Source organism: Protopterus annectens, chromosome 9.part0 (assembly GCF_019279795.1).
Source record: "Protopterus annectens isolate FY-2018-M chromosome 9.part0, PAN1.0, whole genome shotgun sequence".
Lineage (NCBI taxonomy): Eukaryota > Metazoa > Chordata > Ceratodontiformes > Protopteridae > Protopterus > Protopterus annectens.
In genome coordinates this window covers 1,096,706,232-1,096,725,079 of record NC_056743.1, presented here as the reverse complement: position 1 = coordinate 1,096,725,079, position 18,848 = coordinate 1,096,706,232, and the positions used below count along the sequence as shown (strand labels likewise).

At 35.6% G+C, this 18,848-nt stretch overlaps 2 protein-coding genes across 6 annotated transcripts in view; both read right to left on the bottom strand.

Annotated features, from left to right (window-relative positions):
* LOC122811830 (homeobox protein Hox-D3-like) overlaps positions 1 to 18,848 on the bottom strand; it is a 1,090,053-nt gene that overhangs the window by 1,020,263 nt on the left and 50,942 nt on the right. The gene's annotated exons all lie outside the window — the stretch shown is intronic.
* The window catches only part of HOXC4 (homeobox C4), a 1,839-nt gene continuing 878 nt past the window's right edge, over positions 17,888 to 18,848 (bottom strand). The window contains exon 2 of the mRNA XM_044083943.1: positions 17,888 to 18,804. Coding sequence (XP_043939878.1) covers positions 18,458 to 18,804 — 347 coding nt within the window. The 3' untranslated portion in view covers positions 17,888 to 18,457. The remainder of the gene's footprint in view (positions 18,805 to 18,848) is intronic.

Below are 18,848 nucleotides of genomic sequence, written 5' to 3'. Positions count from 1 at the left end.
TGTGTAGTGTAGTTACAGAATTTCCTAGCTCTGTTAGATAACGCCAGTGAATAAGTTTTCATATTTTACCACATTGCCTCCTCTCCCTTTTTCATTTGCAAAGTATTGTTATAGACCAAGAGCAACATGAACTACTGCAACCATAACATAGCTGCATAAAGCTGTAATATGCTTAACAGGCATTCCAAATTCTCGCTCACTTCATCCCTTGTTGAATGACATCTTGTCATTTTGGGATTTCAGGTTACAAAAAGCTTAGCTTAGATACAAATCTTACTACAGAAGCAAACTGATTCAGTGTACCATATTGTAGTAAGCTTGACCAAAACCAATTATGTTACAATAAATCATAAGTTAACATAATACATTTACATGCAAAACTGAAATTGGAAGCAGCCTGTCACCTGGCTCTAGAGTTTTTGATTACTCATCAATACACTTACACTGAAGGAAAGGACACAGTGTAGGCATGACTTCAGTGTGGTCAAGAAATCCAAATACAACAAGGTCAGACTGAAACATACAAGTGGATACACATCAGCACGGCAATTACATCATAAACTGAAAAACACTTAACTAGAGATTTTGTTGAGGAAAATGTTATTTCCCAGTCGATGGCAAACCATCAGTCTTATATATGAGGACATTGTTGCTTTCATAATAAATCACTGGCCAGCTTAAATAATATGCTCCAAGAGAATAAGTCCATTTTTTATTGGAGGCAAGACAGTACATTTGAATTTAAACCCATTACGGTAACATGTCAACTCTTGTAAGTTTACCCCTTCCATGTACAGTCATGAGAAGCATGAATGTGCACATGATCCTACAAAAAAATTATTTGATAATCTGGAGAAAAATATGAGATAGATGATTTTTCCCATATGCCACACTGGTGTAAAATTATTGAGTAGATAACTTAAATGCAAGTGAAGACGTCATTCTTGCTTGCTGAAATACTTCTTAAAAGGGAAGCTCCTCAGAATGTGCCTTATGAAGGTGGCCATGTCAGTCCATGCTAGTTTTGGGGTGAAATTATATGGAAGTTAAGAAAGGGCTATTTGTGGGACTTATTCAAGGGTGTTTTAAAAAGGATACATTATCAAAAATTCATCCATTTCATTGTTGTAGAACAACGACTATAAACTGTAGTGATGTGTGCCTTACATGAAAACACATAAGTAGGACAATAAGAAAATAACTTTTGGAAAACATGTGTGCTGAATTAGCCCAAACAGATCCTTATGAAATTCCCATATCAATTACTTTCACCCATCTGTTAACCAAATGAAAGCATTGTATTAATAAGGGAATGAGGACAAATCAGCTGTAGGACTGAAAACACCCTATCAAGGAATATTGGAGGCCAGCCTTATTTTGCTTCTCTGTAATTATAGACTTTCTAATGGTTAGGACACCATAACCAGATTATTACTAGGCAGATGAACTGATTCAGTTAAACATTTTTCAACAATGATCCAGTCATAGCATAATAACGAAATTCTAAAAAAGTCCAGACTAAACAGCAACATAGCAAAAAAAAAAAGTATATATATATATATATATATATATATATATATATATATATGTATGTATGTATGTATAAACAAATGAGCATCAGCATATGAGATACTTATGAATGCAAAATTTACCAATAGTGTTGTAAAAGGAGTATAACGGAACAGCCATGCTGCAACAAAGTACAGAAATTAAAAACACAAATAAGCAAAAAAGCAGTCCATGACACAAGCACTGGCAATCCCTATGAATTCACAACATAATGGTCTATCCATAACTTACTATCATGTCTGTCAACTGTCCCTGAATTTGCAGACTTTTTGTCATATTTTTACTTTCTCCCTTGCGTTTTTCTAGTAAATTTCGGAGGATTGGTCAGTCACTACTGCCTGACAATTATGGTTTCGTATTTCGTTTTGCTCAGGAAATGTATATTAGAATGTCATGTATAAATTGTTCCCAATTTGGGGTCGTTAGCATTAATTGAGGCAGCAGTAATAGCAATTGGCTCAGGGTATATAGGACATGTCGACGCTTGATATACTAGGGCGCTTTCAAATTCTAAAATTGGGGAATTTTGCTTGTTTTGTTCTGTTTATTTACTTTGTAAACTCGAGTAAAACCATGTATTCAAATAAATATGGAAAATACTAATACGCTGCTCTATAGTCTGACATGTTCTTACAAACAATAAACAAAAGTGAAAATAAATTAAAACAAAAGTGAAAATAAATGAGAAAAATAATTTTTGTATAGTCTTTGTGATTGCGATAAAGTCATGACTGGTGGGTGGTCTGAGAAGTAACATAAGGTGTCCTTACTTAAGATCTATAAATAAAGAAGAAGAATACACTTTCCGCTGATGCCCTTCTTACACAACTCACCTGGTGTATTCTAACTAAGAAATTAGGAAACTTGTAAAAGTAAATCTGCAATAGGTTTCTGTGTTTTTCTGGACGGGTGACCTATCTGCTCTGTAACTTCTGCATTCTTGCAGGTTAAATTTGTGTTTTCAACTGCTTCTGACTGGATCATAACAACACGCAAAGCAGCAGCTGGATTTCTGCATAAGTGAACATACTAAATTCACATCTATGTATAAATGACCGCAATACCGCACACAATCTCCAACTGCAGACCAAACAAAGCTCTCAGTAATGTCTGACCACGTCTTGCAGACAAATGGATAGACAGAAACGAAAACTTAATGAAGTACTAATGTTGTGATCCACAGAAATTAGTATCACAACAGGATATGAACCTCAAGAAATTTTTGTCTGTCTGTCTGTCTCTCTCTCTCTCTCTCTCACACACACACACACACACACACACACATATCACTTGATTATCGTGACCCTAAGACTTGAAAATAATGTCTCGTCTGGCATTTAAAACATCAAAAGTTGCATTGTTTTAAGTTATATCATTATTTTAAATCCTTTGTTGGCTTAAGCCGTCATTGTATTTATCTTGAGAAAACACACAGCAACGTGTTTACCAAGTGAACAAATTGTGGGTGCAGTGACAAAATGGCCTTTAAAATTTATTCACAATAATGGGTGTAAGCAGTCAAAAATCTTTTTGGAGTGAAAGTCGTAGTATCCGAGTAAAATGCAATGTTTCTGATAAGTCAAGTGATAAGGCATTTAAATGCGTCCCGTCAACACGACAGGCACCCCTAAAACAAATAATGCTGCTTGCAAGAGTTACTCTCAAGCCATCTGGATTCCAATAGAAATAGAGACTTAAATGACTCCTGACCTCTACATGCCCTCAGTTGTGTTCAGTCCTTGGCAGATAGGCTCAGCCTTCAGCAAGCAGGAGCAGCCCAGTGTGTAGGCCCGTTGTCTTCCTTCCTGGCTCTGTAATTACTTCAGTGAAATAAGTGAACATTGCAGGGTTGTGTTTAAACAAACCATCGAGAATAGGAGGGTCTCCCCGTGTCAGAGCCTTCTCTGCAGCCCTCGGGAGACATATTAGTGCATTTTAAACAAATCTTGTTATTAAATAGATACACTGCGCCTATGGACTAGTCCTCTAATTTTCAATATGTAAATAATTGTTTTAACTATTACATGAAATCCCTTTATGCGCATTTAAAAACAACCTTTATTTTTCTTAGTAAAAACCATCTCTACGGAGTGCAGTCTGTTATTTAGAAATACATACCAGAATCCACATTTTCTGAGGGAGGTTAGGGAGCATAACAACAGGCGTCAGTCAATAATTGTAATATGCCTAAATTTCATGCGGTAGACTGAGACAACATGCACTAATAATTTTACTGTCAAACGCGTAATGTTTCTAGTTTTAAGGATCAGCACCCCTCAGAGAAGAAAAGCCACTTTCAACAACTTGATGCCTAAAACATTTGAAATCAAGCTTAGTCCTTTAGCAATTGACTACTTAAATGAGTAATGGAGAACTTTTTGGGAGAGGGGACTCTTTGAAAATATATTGACGTACTGTTGTGTTAAACAATAAATAAGACAAACACTAGATATTCTGAACATCAGAACAGACGCGGACGATAAAAAATGCTCTGTCCACCCATTTATCTTTCAGAGAATAAGTCTGGGAAAGTATAGCCATTATGTTGAATTCTGTGGTGTTGTAACTGGCAAAAACGAATCTTCACACTTAATTTAGAATTACGTTATATGAAATCTGAAAAACGTTCGTTGTGATATACAGATTACAGGTGACATGAAATAACTGATGCCATAATCAAAAATGGGAGAAGGAGCTCGATGATCCACATAGCTCTCAACCTCTCAGCACACAAAATCTGGATGAAGCCAAATATAATGGGGGTCAAAGTCACAAAAATAGGGACATTTTTTAAATATTGCTCTTAGAAACTTAGAAAGTTGCTAGAAAAACATTCTTGTGTTAGCATGCATTTTCTGAAGGATTTAAAGTCTGAAACTCAAATGCCTGTCATTACTTAGGGAATTCAGTACTCACTGATTTGTCACAAAGGTCCAGAAAAGCAGAAATTTTACGAGAAGCACACCAAAAATATGAGGCAAAAATCTGGACAGTCTGCAAAAATCTGAACAGTTGAGACTTAACGACGCATGAACAAAACAGATGCAGTGTCGATGGTGTTCAAGCAAAACATTACAAAAGAAGTGCAGACTTGCAAGCTATATGTATAGAAAGACGTAAAGAAAGAAAAGATTACTGACTACACCAATAATTCACCTAAAATGTAGCGAGTAAAATCACGACTCACCTCCCAATGGCACTCTTAAGTTTATTTGGCCACCTACGGAAACGTTTACTGTAACAGAAATCTTGAGTAAAACACCTTGATTCCTTGACATCTTTACCGCTCCCAACAAGTAATTGCCATATGATCGCAGACTGGACAGGACACTTTTTTAATGAGGTGTAATGAATGGGGAAGTATTAATTGTTACGAACCAAGTTCCCTGGTTTACTGAAAATGCCATGTTTAGTTACAGAAATAAAAGGCAAATGATAAAAAGCAAGTAGCATCATAGATCTCAACAATGTGTACACGTTACACAAAATGCAACATAAAAGGCAAATCTACTCCAGTTATTTAAACTATGCTCTAACACACGTTGTATGAGTATGAAGAGGTCGTTTACTGCCACTTTGAAGGAAGTTTTACCTTATGCTACAAAAAGACACGCACGCATAGGCGTCACATCAAAGGGCGCTATTTAAATAACGAAAGTGATTTACCTCGTTTACTTTTCGCGTTGTATCCCCTTTCAAATGTACCTCCCCACCACCACTACCACTCTAAGTGGCAAACATGTTGACATCCCTCGTGTTCTCATTAGGGTTGCCACCTTTTCAAATGCCCAAAGTGGGACATTTTTGGTGCAAACATCAGATTTTGCAGGATGAAACATACCCACGGCCAATACAAAGGACAGAACTTCAGTTTCTTTGCCTAAATAAAAGCTTATTATTGTAGCATTATAGTTCCTTATTCTGTTTCTTATAACATTTATGCATTTCAGATACAGAATAACTGTTTTATACAACTATTACATAAAATATAGGAAATAATTTTGTCCTAAAATCTCAGGACATTTTCTATTTTTTCAGTTTTTTTGCAGGACACAACTGCCCAAAGAGGGACTGTCCCTCACAAAGTGGGACAGGTGGTAAACCTAGTTCTCATATAAGCTACTACTGACACAGTATTGACTATAAACCTGTTTTTAGTAGGGAAACTGAGGCAGAAACTTGGAACACTTGAATATAATGACATATTGTACTTTTGCAGCACACTTACTGTGACTTTATTTTCTTGGCTACACTGTACCTTAGCAGAGGAAAGTCATTCGAATGGTGACTGCATACCTCTCAACTGTCCAAATGTTCTCAAAACGTGCATATTTTTGTTTCATATTTTTGTGTGTTCCTTAAAATGTGTGGTTTTCTAGCAAATCACTGAGAATTGAATTAAATAAATAATGACAGACATTTGGGGTTCAGACTTCACATCCTTCAGAAAATAGATGTTAAAGCAAACACTGTTGTCTTAGCAACTTTTCAGGTTTATAAGACACATAGTTAAAATATGACCCTGGTTCTGAGCATTCCCCCAATTACTTTTGGCTTTGTCCAGAATTCTTACACAGTGAGGTTGAGAGGTACAGATGAATATGTGTTTTCCATCATATGTTAAGTCTAAATCAGTAAAATTACAATTTGGTACTATGTGGGGAGGGACGTGAGCTAATGTTAAATTCAGTAAAACTACTCAGTGGTACTATGTGAGGTGGGAGTAAATTCATCAACTTACAGTACGGATGTCAGCCTTCTCTTAGCAACTATCAGCGTCACATATAAGATCACAATGTGTAGCTGCTCATAAGACCAACATACACCGCCAGATGGATAAATAGCTCCCAAAATGAGTGCTGAGTGTTACTCATGTTGCATGTAAGATGTCTAACAGCAATCATGTGCTCAAATTCTCATCTTCCTCTGCACATTGGTCCTTAAGCTCCCATTTGCTGCACAGTGTCTGACCTTGTTTTGGCAATGTAGCCATTTCCTGGATGACTCTGTAAACGTGTAAGGTTGGATGTCTTAGTTGCCACTGGCCAACAGAGAAATTACTGCCTGTGGGCAAGTAGTTTTAAAGTTTGTTAGGCTGTTTGATGGCATTCGAATCATATAGGCTAAGGTCCCACAGCAGGAAACAAACTGATGAATTTCTACTCAAGTTCCACCATTTCTAACTGCCAGAAGAATCCAGACTATATCCAAAAATTGTGGTTGCATGACAGCCCAGTGAATATAACTGCATCTGGAAAGTCACTTGATTTTGCTTTGCGAAGCATTTGCAATTGAATTAAGTGTGTGTGTGTGTGTGTGTGTGTGTGTGTGTGTGTGTGTGTGTGTGTGTGTGTGTGTGTGTGAGAGAGAGAGAGAGAGAGTGTTGCACTGGCAACCATTGCATATGACATGAATCTTTTACATATTTTACCAAGTGAATTGTACATACCTCAGCATGCCATATTGTAGTGCAGTAAAAAACAATAACGAATCTATAAATATTATTACTGTTTACTTAGTGAGACTGCCCTATAATGTATACATTTCATTCATGTTCTGCTGCTTTACAGATGTGGATGAGTAACTAATGAGGTCAAAGGGGAAATAATTATTGTGTGATCTGCATGTCTTTTGTTAAAAAGTCTGTCCTGGTATATCATGACTTAACATGCTTTTTTAATCAAAATTAATAATGCATATGAATCATGGCTAACTCCGGCACTTTAAGCACAGTAAAATACCTTATGTTGTGTATATATATATATATATCACACACTAGTATTATTAAGTATACAGCTATAACTCCACTGACATAAAACTGGCTGTGACCTCGCTTTGAATGCTACACTACAAAAGATTGTTTCATTAAGATTACTTGGACCAGGTCTAAATTTACAGCCTTCCTAACACCTGAACAGATTCATTTGCAAGTTACTACAGTCTAATACAATCACATCATAGGTGTCTAATTATGCTACCTGCATTTATTTCTTATTGTTTAAAGTATTGCTGTAAGCAGAATGTAGCCATGTGTAACATCTCATACATAACTTGATAAATTCCCCATTCCCATGGTTGGACATCTATGCATTTGATGAGGAGGATGACAAACCTAGAATGTTCAGCTAATTCTCTCATCAATTAATTTATTTGAAAGACTTAGGGATCTTCTAAATTTAACAACATCTCTATCTTTTGAAAGAATTGTTTTATACATTGGCAACCATATATATCTTATTAGCAACCATTATAAACAGAGGCCTGGTTGACCCAACCAAACATTGCATTGACTTCCCAAAGTATGCTTGCCAAAAACATGCCTAAGAAAAACAAATTATTTTATAGCACCATTACTAGCAGCATGCTACTTATATGACCCAACAGTGCACATCCACTGGGCATGTGCACGTACACACACACACACACACACACACACACACACACACACACACACACACACACACACACACACACACCACTGATAGCTGCATGCATCACATGTTTGGATATACTTTTAAAAAGATGCAGTTTATTCACAATTATATTTTACATAATAAACAATGCAGACAGGAAAAAATAAAAATTGCCTTACCATTAATACTTAAATTATAGTTTAACTATCGTGGTGGCAACTATAAATAAAATGACATGCTCAACAATGATAAACATACTTTGTTTACTCGAAAGTCCTGTTTGTATGATGACTGATTTACCTCTCAAAATTTGTTGTTTTCTTGATTTCTAATTTAAGAAAACAGCATTTAACTGATACTGCAGCTATCAAGCATGCCACTTTTTATAATTACTGAGAGGAATAAAGATAGCATTTTGAATAAGGAAGTATTTTTGTAAATGAGTTTAGTCTGTTAAACAATGTATTTACATACCAGTTTAAAAGGCAATGAATGCACAGCATTTAATGAAACAATTGTGTTGTATACGTCTAGCATTAACCATATCCCGTTTAAGATGGTTACAGTACAAGTAAGATGCAACTGATAAATCATACCCTAGCTTATATACACCTCTTAAAATACCCTGTATGGCACAGAGACATGTGAGATACATTTTGGTTGCATGGCTAAGTTGAAAAAGGCCCCATGGTTGTTTGCCTGGTATACACCTATGAACCTCTGACTGTTTCTGTTTGGTTAGAAAGAGCACAATAAGTTATTGCTAATAATCTAAGCAAACAGTCCAAAAGCTAATTGCCATGATAGTGAAAAACTTACATGCTCCATTTCTATAAAAATCATAATCAAAACAATAAGTGTGCGATCTCACTGTTCTTGCAGTGAATGGTTTTCTTTAAAATAAGGTTAAATACCTTACACAGGACATGTACATAAAAGCAACAAACATTTCTTACTAAAAGAAATGTTCCAAAAACAGGAAGCAGACATGCTGGAATCCGAGTGAGGTACTCCAAACCTTCAGCACACTACACCTCATCATTCTTAGTGGAATGACTGAAGTTAGGATGAAGAGCAAAGGACAAATGATGGTCTGACATTAAAGTCTGCGGGTTCAAGCATTATTTTGCCTCCTTACAAATGTGAGAATTGAACTCCTTTAGAAACAAGAATGCCTTTAATGTAAGGCAAAGTTTCCAGATGCTCAGATATTTTAAACAAGAATATTTGACTGCATCTTTTAAAGTGGTCTCACCTCACCCAGAATAACCTTCAAAGTGTTACCAAGTTCATCAGCCCTCACTAGCTAGCCTCTGACTATTTCTGCTTCCCACATTGAAACAGTTTCATCTGCAGATCTGTCTCAGCCATTTCCTTATTTTTTAGCTAATTTACTTCACTGTTGCACTCTACTAAAAATGGAGATGAGACATTACTTTAAAATATGCAGTTAAATATTGTTGTTTACATATAAATACACTCAAATATATTATGTCCAGTTGTACTGCTATTATTATTATGGCTGCATGTTAATCTACTTAGACGCTAAAATTTACATCTTCATGCATCTCCATTGATTGTATGACTCCAGGACAGTGCCTTGTAAATGATCCAGTGGTTCAAAAGTTATAACCAAGGCTTGTAAATAAATCTGATATATTAGACTACATTACTGAATATCCTACTGAAAAACTAAATGAGCATTTAAGTTGTGCTCCTGAAAACAGCTCACCCATATATTCCATTTTTCAGAAAAGAAGTATAAATGGTTATGCCACAGCATGGGTGATATTACCACTGTGTTCCAGAACTCTTGGTACTTTCATGAAGGATTCTTTCTTAGAATATGACTGCTCAGACTGCTGACAACATTTACCACTGCCTGCAGTATGCAACTCTACAACATGTAACACTGCCTGCAGTATGTAACTCCGCAACATTTAACAATGCCTGCAGTATGCAACTCTGCAACATTTAACACTGCCTGCAGTATGTAACTCTGCAACATTTAACACTGCCTGCAGTATGTAACTCTTTGTTTTGGTAGAAACTATAAAGCAAGGATTTTAGCAATTTCCTGTCATTAGCTACTCTCTGGAATAGTTGTGCTCCATTGTGTGTGTGTGTGTGTATGCGTGTGTGTGTGTGTGTGTGTGTGTGTGTGTGTGTGTGTGTGTGTGTGTGTGTGTGTGTGTGTGAGAGAGAGAGAGAGAGAGTGTGTGTGTGTGTGTGTGTGTGTGTGTGTGTGTGTGAGAGAGAGATAGTGTGAGTGTGTGTGTGTGTGTGTGTGTGTGTGTGTGTGTGTGTGTGTGTGTGTGTGTGTGTGTGTGTGTGTGTGTGCCTGTCCATATGTCCGTCTGAACATGCATATCACAGAAATAGCTGAGACAGAGTAACTCAGTTAGCTAACATACTCGCACTTGAATGCCTAAGCATTGGCTTGGTGAGGCATCTCATAACAAACTCTGGGCCAGTTCACTAAGCATCTTTATATAACAGGTTAAAGATAATAGTATTTGCATGCACAAGCAAATTAATAGATAAAAAGGAGAGACAGCTAATCATGTAAGATTTCATAGAAACTGGCAGCAAAGGCTAATTTCAAATTTCAGACATGTTAAACCTGAAAGCATCCATCCGAGCACATTACTACTTCCCATAAAAATTAACTTACAAGGTTCTTATGCAAGCATTTTCCTACACAGAAACATTTCTGTTTTGTCATGATTTGGTGGTATGGTTCTTCAACTGAACAACCAGGTAAGTTCAATAAAAGTTTAGACGCCCATAAAATTTGGTTCAATTTATGAGTTGATACAACTACAGGAAATAGCTTATTTTTATTGAAGGATGTGATGGATTTTTTTTTCCCTTGTTACTATGTCTAATATATATTTGAAAACCAAATTGATATAATAATGCAGTAAAATGCAGGAAATAATTATGGGCTAACAACATATGATAAAGGGGGTTAGAAATGTTGGGATTAACATATTTGTGTTGAAAAGACATTATGTTTTCATTCACTGTGTATTAGACCACAGCACTTTCAATGATTTCTTAATGCAGGGTACCAGCCTTATTTCAGTTATCTGATATCAACAAAAATGCCAGAAAATGTATTACTCTGCTATTGAAATCAAACCAGGATTGAAAATAAAGAACTGTAAGTTATTTTACAAATGTACCAGGAAAATTCTAATTTATATGTGAATGGATAATTGTCATAAGACTCTCCATACAAAACTGCTAGCATTTAATTGGATTAAATGTTCAGGCCTTAAGCCACAGAATTAACAATCAGGAAAAATGGCACTTAACACCGAGAGCACAAGATAAATGTGTACTCATTGCAATATTTGTACATGTTGGACGAAATGATTTCTTAACATTGGTGCACAGCAGACATCACTAAACTGAGTTTCAGAAAATTTTCTTGACTAACCATTTTAAACTGGGATCATGTTTTTTTTTTTTTTTCAAAATGATACAAAAACAACATTAGATTCTGCCACTTAGACCCTGTAGAATTTCCTCTATGGAGATGAATCTTTGCATTACATTAAATCAAATCAAAAATCTCAGTATACTGTAACCTGCTACTGCTAAAACACTATATATAAGAATTTCACAAAGCATATTATTTGTGGAGTACATTAAATCAACAGTGAAGTAAATCAGCTAAAACAAAACTTAAGGAAATGGCAGATGCCATACAGCATATTTTACTGTCAAGACAGCATTTTCTTTATCTTCTATAAAAAGAAAAGCAACTAAAGTATAACTATGTTATTGTGTAGCCTAAAATGCAAAGAAACTACTTACTAGCAACACTCTTTACAAACTGATCAAAAGCAGGTTTACATCTGCAATTGAGTAGTTACTGCTACATTGTATGCAGTCATATCTGTAAACATTAGGAACTATTAAAAAATCAGACACCACAGAAAACTGCATCACTACACTAACACAGATACTGGACACTTAGAAGCAATACCAGTACAACTTACAGGTTTAATATGTTTTAAAATTATTATTCGTTTGGAAATATGATCTAAGTTTGCATCCTTGATGGGGGAGAGAAAATAAATAAATAAATAAATAAACAAGCAAACAAATATTGTCAAGACATAATAATTTGTTAAGTTAAAAATATTACTTGTTTGCAACGCTTGTATGTCTCACTTAAGTGGTGGTGTTCTAAGATAATGGTGTTTTTTCATCCAATCGTATTAATGTTCCAGATGTGGGACAATGTTGTGGGAAGAGACTTTACATCTCAAAAGATGATTACAAGTATCGTTCGTTTGAAAATGCATAGTCTATCAAAACAAAATCCCAATTTCCAACAATTATTCTGACATTTCATATCAGAACCTCCTAATGGAATTATAATTCTCTGATTAAAACTTAAGAGTGCAGACATGTTATGCGTGTACAGGATTTATTTATAACAATATATTATGCTTAACTTAAGAAGTAAAGTGGACCTGTAGAGGACTCCCAGTCAAACCAATCTTTATTATTCTACTAAAACATGCATTGTCCCCTAGAACAATTAGAACTCAAGAAAAGGGTGACTTCACTTATTTAAACCTGAAGCACATTAAGGAACTACTGCATCATAACAGCTAAACAACAGACGAACCAAAACAAGCATATTTGATCAATTAATGTTTTAGCAAAGAGTTAGTGGGGAACTGAGGACTTTAGACAAGTTGAAAACATAATTTTACACTGAGACATCTTTTACTTTGAAAAAATAAGACAATTTGAAAACATAATTTTCACTCTGAGACGCCTTTTACTTTGAAAATTCCATTGTTCGCCTGTCCAGACATGGGGTCATGACCTTAGGAAATGTTAGGGAAAACTTACAAACAAATAGTTTGCGAAGGTTCCCTAAATATTTACAAAAATGTTAGTAGCCCTCTAAGCCATCGGGAGGTCCAGGTCCAAAGGTAGCATGTCACAACATTAGAGCATCCATTTAGGCCGCATTTACGTATTCCTAAGCTGACACTTTAGTTTTAGTGCAAGCACATACCATGTTACAGCTAACACACACACGCACGCACACGCACACACACACACACACACACGCACACACAAACACACGTTGATGACTGAGGTATTTACAGTTCACCTCGAAACATTTGAGTTAAATTTCGAACTGCTGCAGTACCAACATAGCCTTCACATGGATGTGTGCCTTGCACGTTCATCAGATAATGGTGTGATTGCATTAGTGTGCTTTCTAGTGTGTACCACAATCTTCCTAAGCTTTATTTCAGGATGATGTTGAACAACAACATTCGCTGCTAACAAGCAAACCCACCCAGACTTCAGTACTTCCGGGTCCTTCTTTTCCCTTATTTGAGCTTTACTTGACATCTAATATTTGCTTAACCCTAAACTGTTTACCAACTACTATGCAACAGACTAAGTATGTTTTGCACGTTAAAAAATTGATTCCGGTAATATGATTGTTATTGTAGTTTCATATAATTATCTTTTGCGCGCATGAGCGCGCTCCTGCAGCCCATACACTTTACTTCTTACGTTTGGCTGGTGGTGCTTCAAGACAGCTACATTTTGTCTGGAAATCAAACAGGGAAATATACTTTTTTTGAATGTCTACTAACGGCTCATTATGAGACTGTGTTCCTTGAATTCAAATGTGAATGCGAAAATTTCGTTATTGTTTCAGTAATATTACCTTAAATGTGTATTGGATGTGGATGTCTGAAAGGTATGGCTCCTATTTCTAAAGCTGCAAAACATTAAACTAAACCGTTAATCTTAATTCACAATGTTGAACCTGTCATCATGCAAGAAAGAATTAACCAAATGATCATAAAACGTGTTATCTCCCTCTCGAGTATTATTTTTACTATTACTTCACAGTGACGATTTTGGTAGCCATTTTGCCTGAAGTGACACTGACACTGGCAGGCGTCCAGAAACTCGATTTCTGAGTGCTAATAAAGGCAACAGTTCTTTGTTATTGTGATGACTGCATGTGAACAGTATATCTTTACATCTTACTGTAATTTAAAACGATGGTGCGTAAAAATTACAGAAGATGAAGAGGAAAATAAATCCAGATCTGGCATGTAAAATGAAACTGGGCCACATGAAGTGTTTCCTGTTAACAAAATTCAGGAGGTAAACATACAGGAAGACAACAAGAAACATACTTTGATAGACTATGCTACTGGAGTGAATAAAAATGTCAAATTAAAATTCGGGTTTTATATTAAAGCGTGCAAACTGCAGCGTTCTGTACAGTAATATGTTTATTCCATGGCAAAAAGCTGAAAGCAGCCTTAGTTATGATGGCTTAAACTGTGAGGTGGAGTTATGCATACAGTAACATTATGTCACAAGGAAAACAAAACAGGAAACCACACAATTAACACTTATAACTCTAAATTCGTGATCGATACCTTTGTTAATTCACTCCTTCACTTAATTCTAATCAACTTTCGACCCTCATAATCACCTAAGTCACCGCAATTGTACTGTTGTCTGGCAAAGAGATGTTATGTTAAACATTCACTAAATATTTTTTTCTTATGTAGCTTGCCCCTAAATAAAATCTATGCATTGCAAAGCCACATTATCCTGTTTAGATTATGTATAAACTAAGCCTCTGTACTTCATACAGTCACATACCATTGAATTCACACGTAGACGCAGTGCATACCTTTCAACCTCTTAGTGCAAGAAATCTGGACAAAGCCCAACATAACAGGGAACAAAGACCCCACAATATGAAGAGGTTTTAAATATTGTTCCAATAAACTTAGAAAGTCGGCAGACTATCAGGATTTGGGTTAACATGTATTTTCTGAAGGATATGAAGTCAAACTCAAATGTATGTCATTATTTAATGACTTCATTCCTTGGATCATCCCAGTGATTTCCCAGAAAACCACAAATTTTATGAGGAAAAGACAAACATATGAGGCAAAAATCTGGACATTCTACGAAAATATGGACAGTTGAGAGCTATGAAGCAAGACACAATAGCAAAATAAGTTGTTGTTTCATCAGCAAAACAATATGAAATTGTCTGAACTTTATTTTCCATTAACACGGTTTCTTTAGCAGTGCACGAAACGCAGGTAGAATTAAGATTTCCTAAACAACAATGCATATCCTTATTTTGCTAAACTAAAACAAAACCAGATTTATATAGACTTTCTTTCTCTAAAATTAAGAAAGACATGCGCGCGAGTGTGTGTGTGTGTGTGTGTGTGTGTGTGTGTGTGTGTGTGTGTGTGTGTGTGTGTGGACAAAAAAGTATTAATCTTGCTGTGAAAGTGAAACACTTAATTTTGGGGATAAAGTAATTGTTATATCTCATAGCTGTGGTTGCAAACATTTAAGCCGCTCTAACAAACTTACATACAAATACACATCAATTATTCCCATTAAAGTTGTGATTGGGATGCAGTGGTCTATATTTTCCTACTGGTCAGACAACCTATTTCTAAACACACCGACAAAATGTGCTAAATGGCAAGAAACTCTTAACTTGTAAACAGTTGCATACTTTTGAAGTTTCAGGACAACCATTTAAAGGTTTTCAGGCTAAGGAAAGGCGCGAAACTAGGTTGGGGGAGTTGGCCGCAGATTCACCTCTTTTCCCTTTTATTTTGGAAATTTTAGATGGACACAGTGCAATAACAGGCATTGAAGTGCCCTAACCCTTCTCATTACTATGGTAAAATCTACAAAAGACTGAATAGTGATGGAGCCCTAAATCTATGTAGAAACACACAGAAGGTACACGTTGGGAGACCTACCAATGTCAGCAGTGATAAGAGGTCAGCCTGCCTGGCTAAAATAAAGCTAATGGGATAGAAAATTTGTCCTCTCCATGAACTCATTTTTGCCGTTTACCCGAACTTCAGTAACGCATCTTTTCAACCGCTCTACATGGAGGCGTCAGAGTCTAAAAAGGAATGGCTGCAGTGACTGTTGGGGGTGGCTTTCTTCCTTCTTAATATAAATACATTGATAATATCACACACACACACACACACATTTTGCAAATGTCATTGCCAACTCTGTAGTTTCAAAAATCTCCTTAAAACCGACAAACTGAATAGACTATCAGAAAAAACGCAGTTTCGCAAACAGCAGTGACAAGTTGAATGGATAGTCAAGAGTGTACAATGGCTTTAATTCATTTTTATGTGCAATCTACAGTTAGAATGGTGATTGATGACTGTTTCTTATTTTGCTTCTGCCTGTCTACAAATGTTAATTATTATCTTTACTCCATTATCAATAACTGTAGATTCACTATTCGGCTACTGAATATTTTTTCTAAACTTTGTTATAACAATTTTCTGCATTTACTTAAATGACCCACATACTAGTTCTGCTTACTTGTACTTTCTATATGCAACTTTTATGTTTAATACCACATAGGGGAAGCTCCCTTGATGCCAGCCATAAATTCACACACATACCCACATGAAAAGCAAAGCTTAACAATAGGAGCACTTGCGTTCTCGTTTACTTGAGGACAACAGCATTTTAGTCAATATATTTTACCACTTTTTGCTGTTGCTAAACGCATTATGTCCATCCAGATGAGAACCCCTTACACACACACACACACACACACACACACACACACACACACACACACACACACCAAACGCTCTTTTGTACTAACTTCATGCAAATTCATATAGAAGCAAAGCATGTGCACGCAGTATTGCAATATTATATCAGTCGTATTATTTACTTATAATGTCTTTGCCTTGGTTTGCAAAAGTTAAGCCACTTGTCTTTGTTTTACCTATATGTTAGACTAATTAACTTAAGGTAATGTTGCTTGGCTACCTAACTCAGAAGAAGTTAGCATGGGCTACACCAAAAACTCACATGAAATAGAAATAATTAATAGATATAACTCATGAATTGTGCCCCTCTCTGTGTCTTGGAGTAATTTACTTCAGTGTGGGACTAATAACAAATGACTCAGTAGACAAGGCATTAAAACGTTACTTCGTTATCCTTTAGTGTAATGACACTAATATTTAAGTTTGCTACTGACTACTAAATATATTCCACAGTTATTAAATTCTTAGTGTAAGCGCTGCATTGTTTATTTCAATCTGATCTGTTTTGGTAGGGTGCACTAACCTTATCCGTCATATTGAAGTGCATTGGGCCTAGCAAAAACAGGACTGAAAGGTTGTGTAGAAGTGCCCCCTTTGCAAAAACATAAGAACTGCACATTCAAAGATGTTTCGGGCAAGCAGACTATATATATATATATATATATATATATATATATATATATATATATATATATATATATATATATATATATATATATATATATATATAGTATTATTTTTTTTAATTAGTCAAAGAGTTAAACGTGTATTGTGCCTGTGTTCTGTTTCTTTTCCCAATGAGCATTCCCGAACAATAAACTTGATAAACTTGCTTTACAGTTTTTAGTCTGCCTTGTTTGTTTTATTAATTAGAAATATTTCCCATCTTCCACAATAAAAGGAATGCCTTAAATAAAAACGCCCTGAATAGAATAAATTGGGATAACAATTTCTACCCCCAGCTGCATTTCCTTGTGTTTTAAAAGTTTGAACTATTATTTATTTATTTCGGTATATATTTATTTATTTTAACACAAACGGATTGCATACATGTTCTCTCAAATAGTCAACGTCATAGTATTTACAAGAAATGTAATGCCCGCGTTCTGCTTTCTCCTGCCTTGGAGACAAGCTAATCAGTTAATACTACATTTTAGTTTTTTTTATTCTCTAATATAATACATTACTAAATTTGAGAATATGATGCACAACAAAATTAAAAATAATAGGAATAACTCACAAAAATGTAAGTAAAACTAATTCACATTTACTGTTTTATTGACCACTGGGATTTCCACAGATACACTTTAACTTTATTGCAGTTTACAATGATCATGTTGAAATCAGTCTAGGACACAATCACCACGACAAAGCTACTTACGAACTTTTGAACTCAGTTAAATATGTCACCACATTTTTTTTCAAATTGGAAACGATAATGTGTAAGAGCTAATCTTTGTCTTCCGTGCTGGTTTTTGGGATTTTTCACATTTTACAAAATATGTTTTTTCACGTCACTTTATTTATTTATTTTCCGCATGAGTGCTACAAATGTGCATTTAAATTCAGAAGGCAAAATGCCCGTAGACCTACCGACTTTTTTCTTTTCATAAGTTGACTAAACATAACATTTACTTGAAAAAATAAATAAAACCCTGAAATGTCGTAAAAAAATCTGCAGGTAATTTCACCTGGTTTCATGCTATATCACATGCATCTAAAGTTTGGGCTCGGAACATCTCAATATTTTACGCACAAGAAAAACTACTGACAAGAACCAAAATATATATTAAAATTCTATAAATAATCAAGAGTCATTTCGTTTATATTTTATAACCTTGTGATATCCTCTGCTCGCTGATCCTGTGCTGAGCCTTGCGACAGTTCCTCAGTGACTGCAGCATTGGCGTTAGCTGTAGTGCTCGTAGAATTGGAGGAAGACGAGGATCTGACTTTTGTATTGGGCAGCCTATGGTCTTTTTTCCATTTCATCCTCCTGTTCTGAAACCATATTTTAATTTGTCTTTCAGACAAACACAGGGAATGAGCTATCTCGATACGTCTTCGCCTTGTTAAATATCTGTTATAGTGAAATTCTTTTTCCAGTTCCAAGACCTGCTGTCTGGTATAGGCAGTCCTGGATCGCTTAGGTTCTCCTCCATTGTAATTAGGATTCACTGAGAAAAGGGAAACACAATGATTAGAATGAATAGAGAGCAAG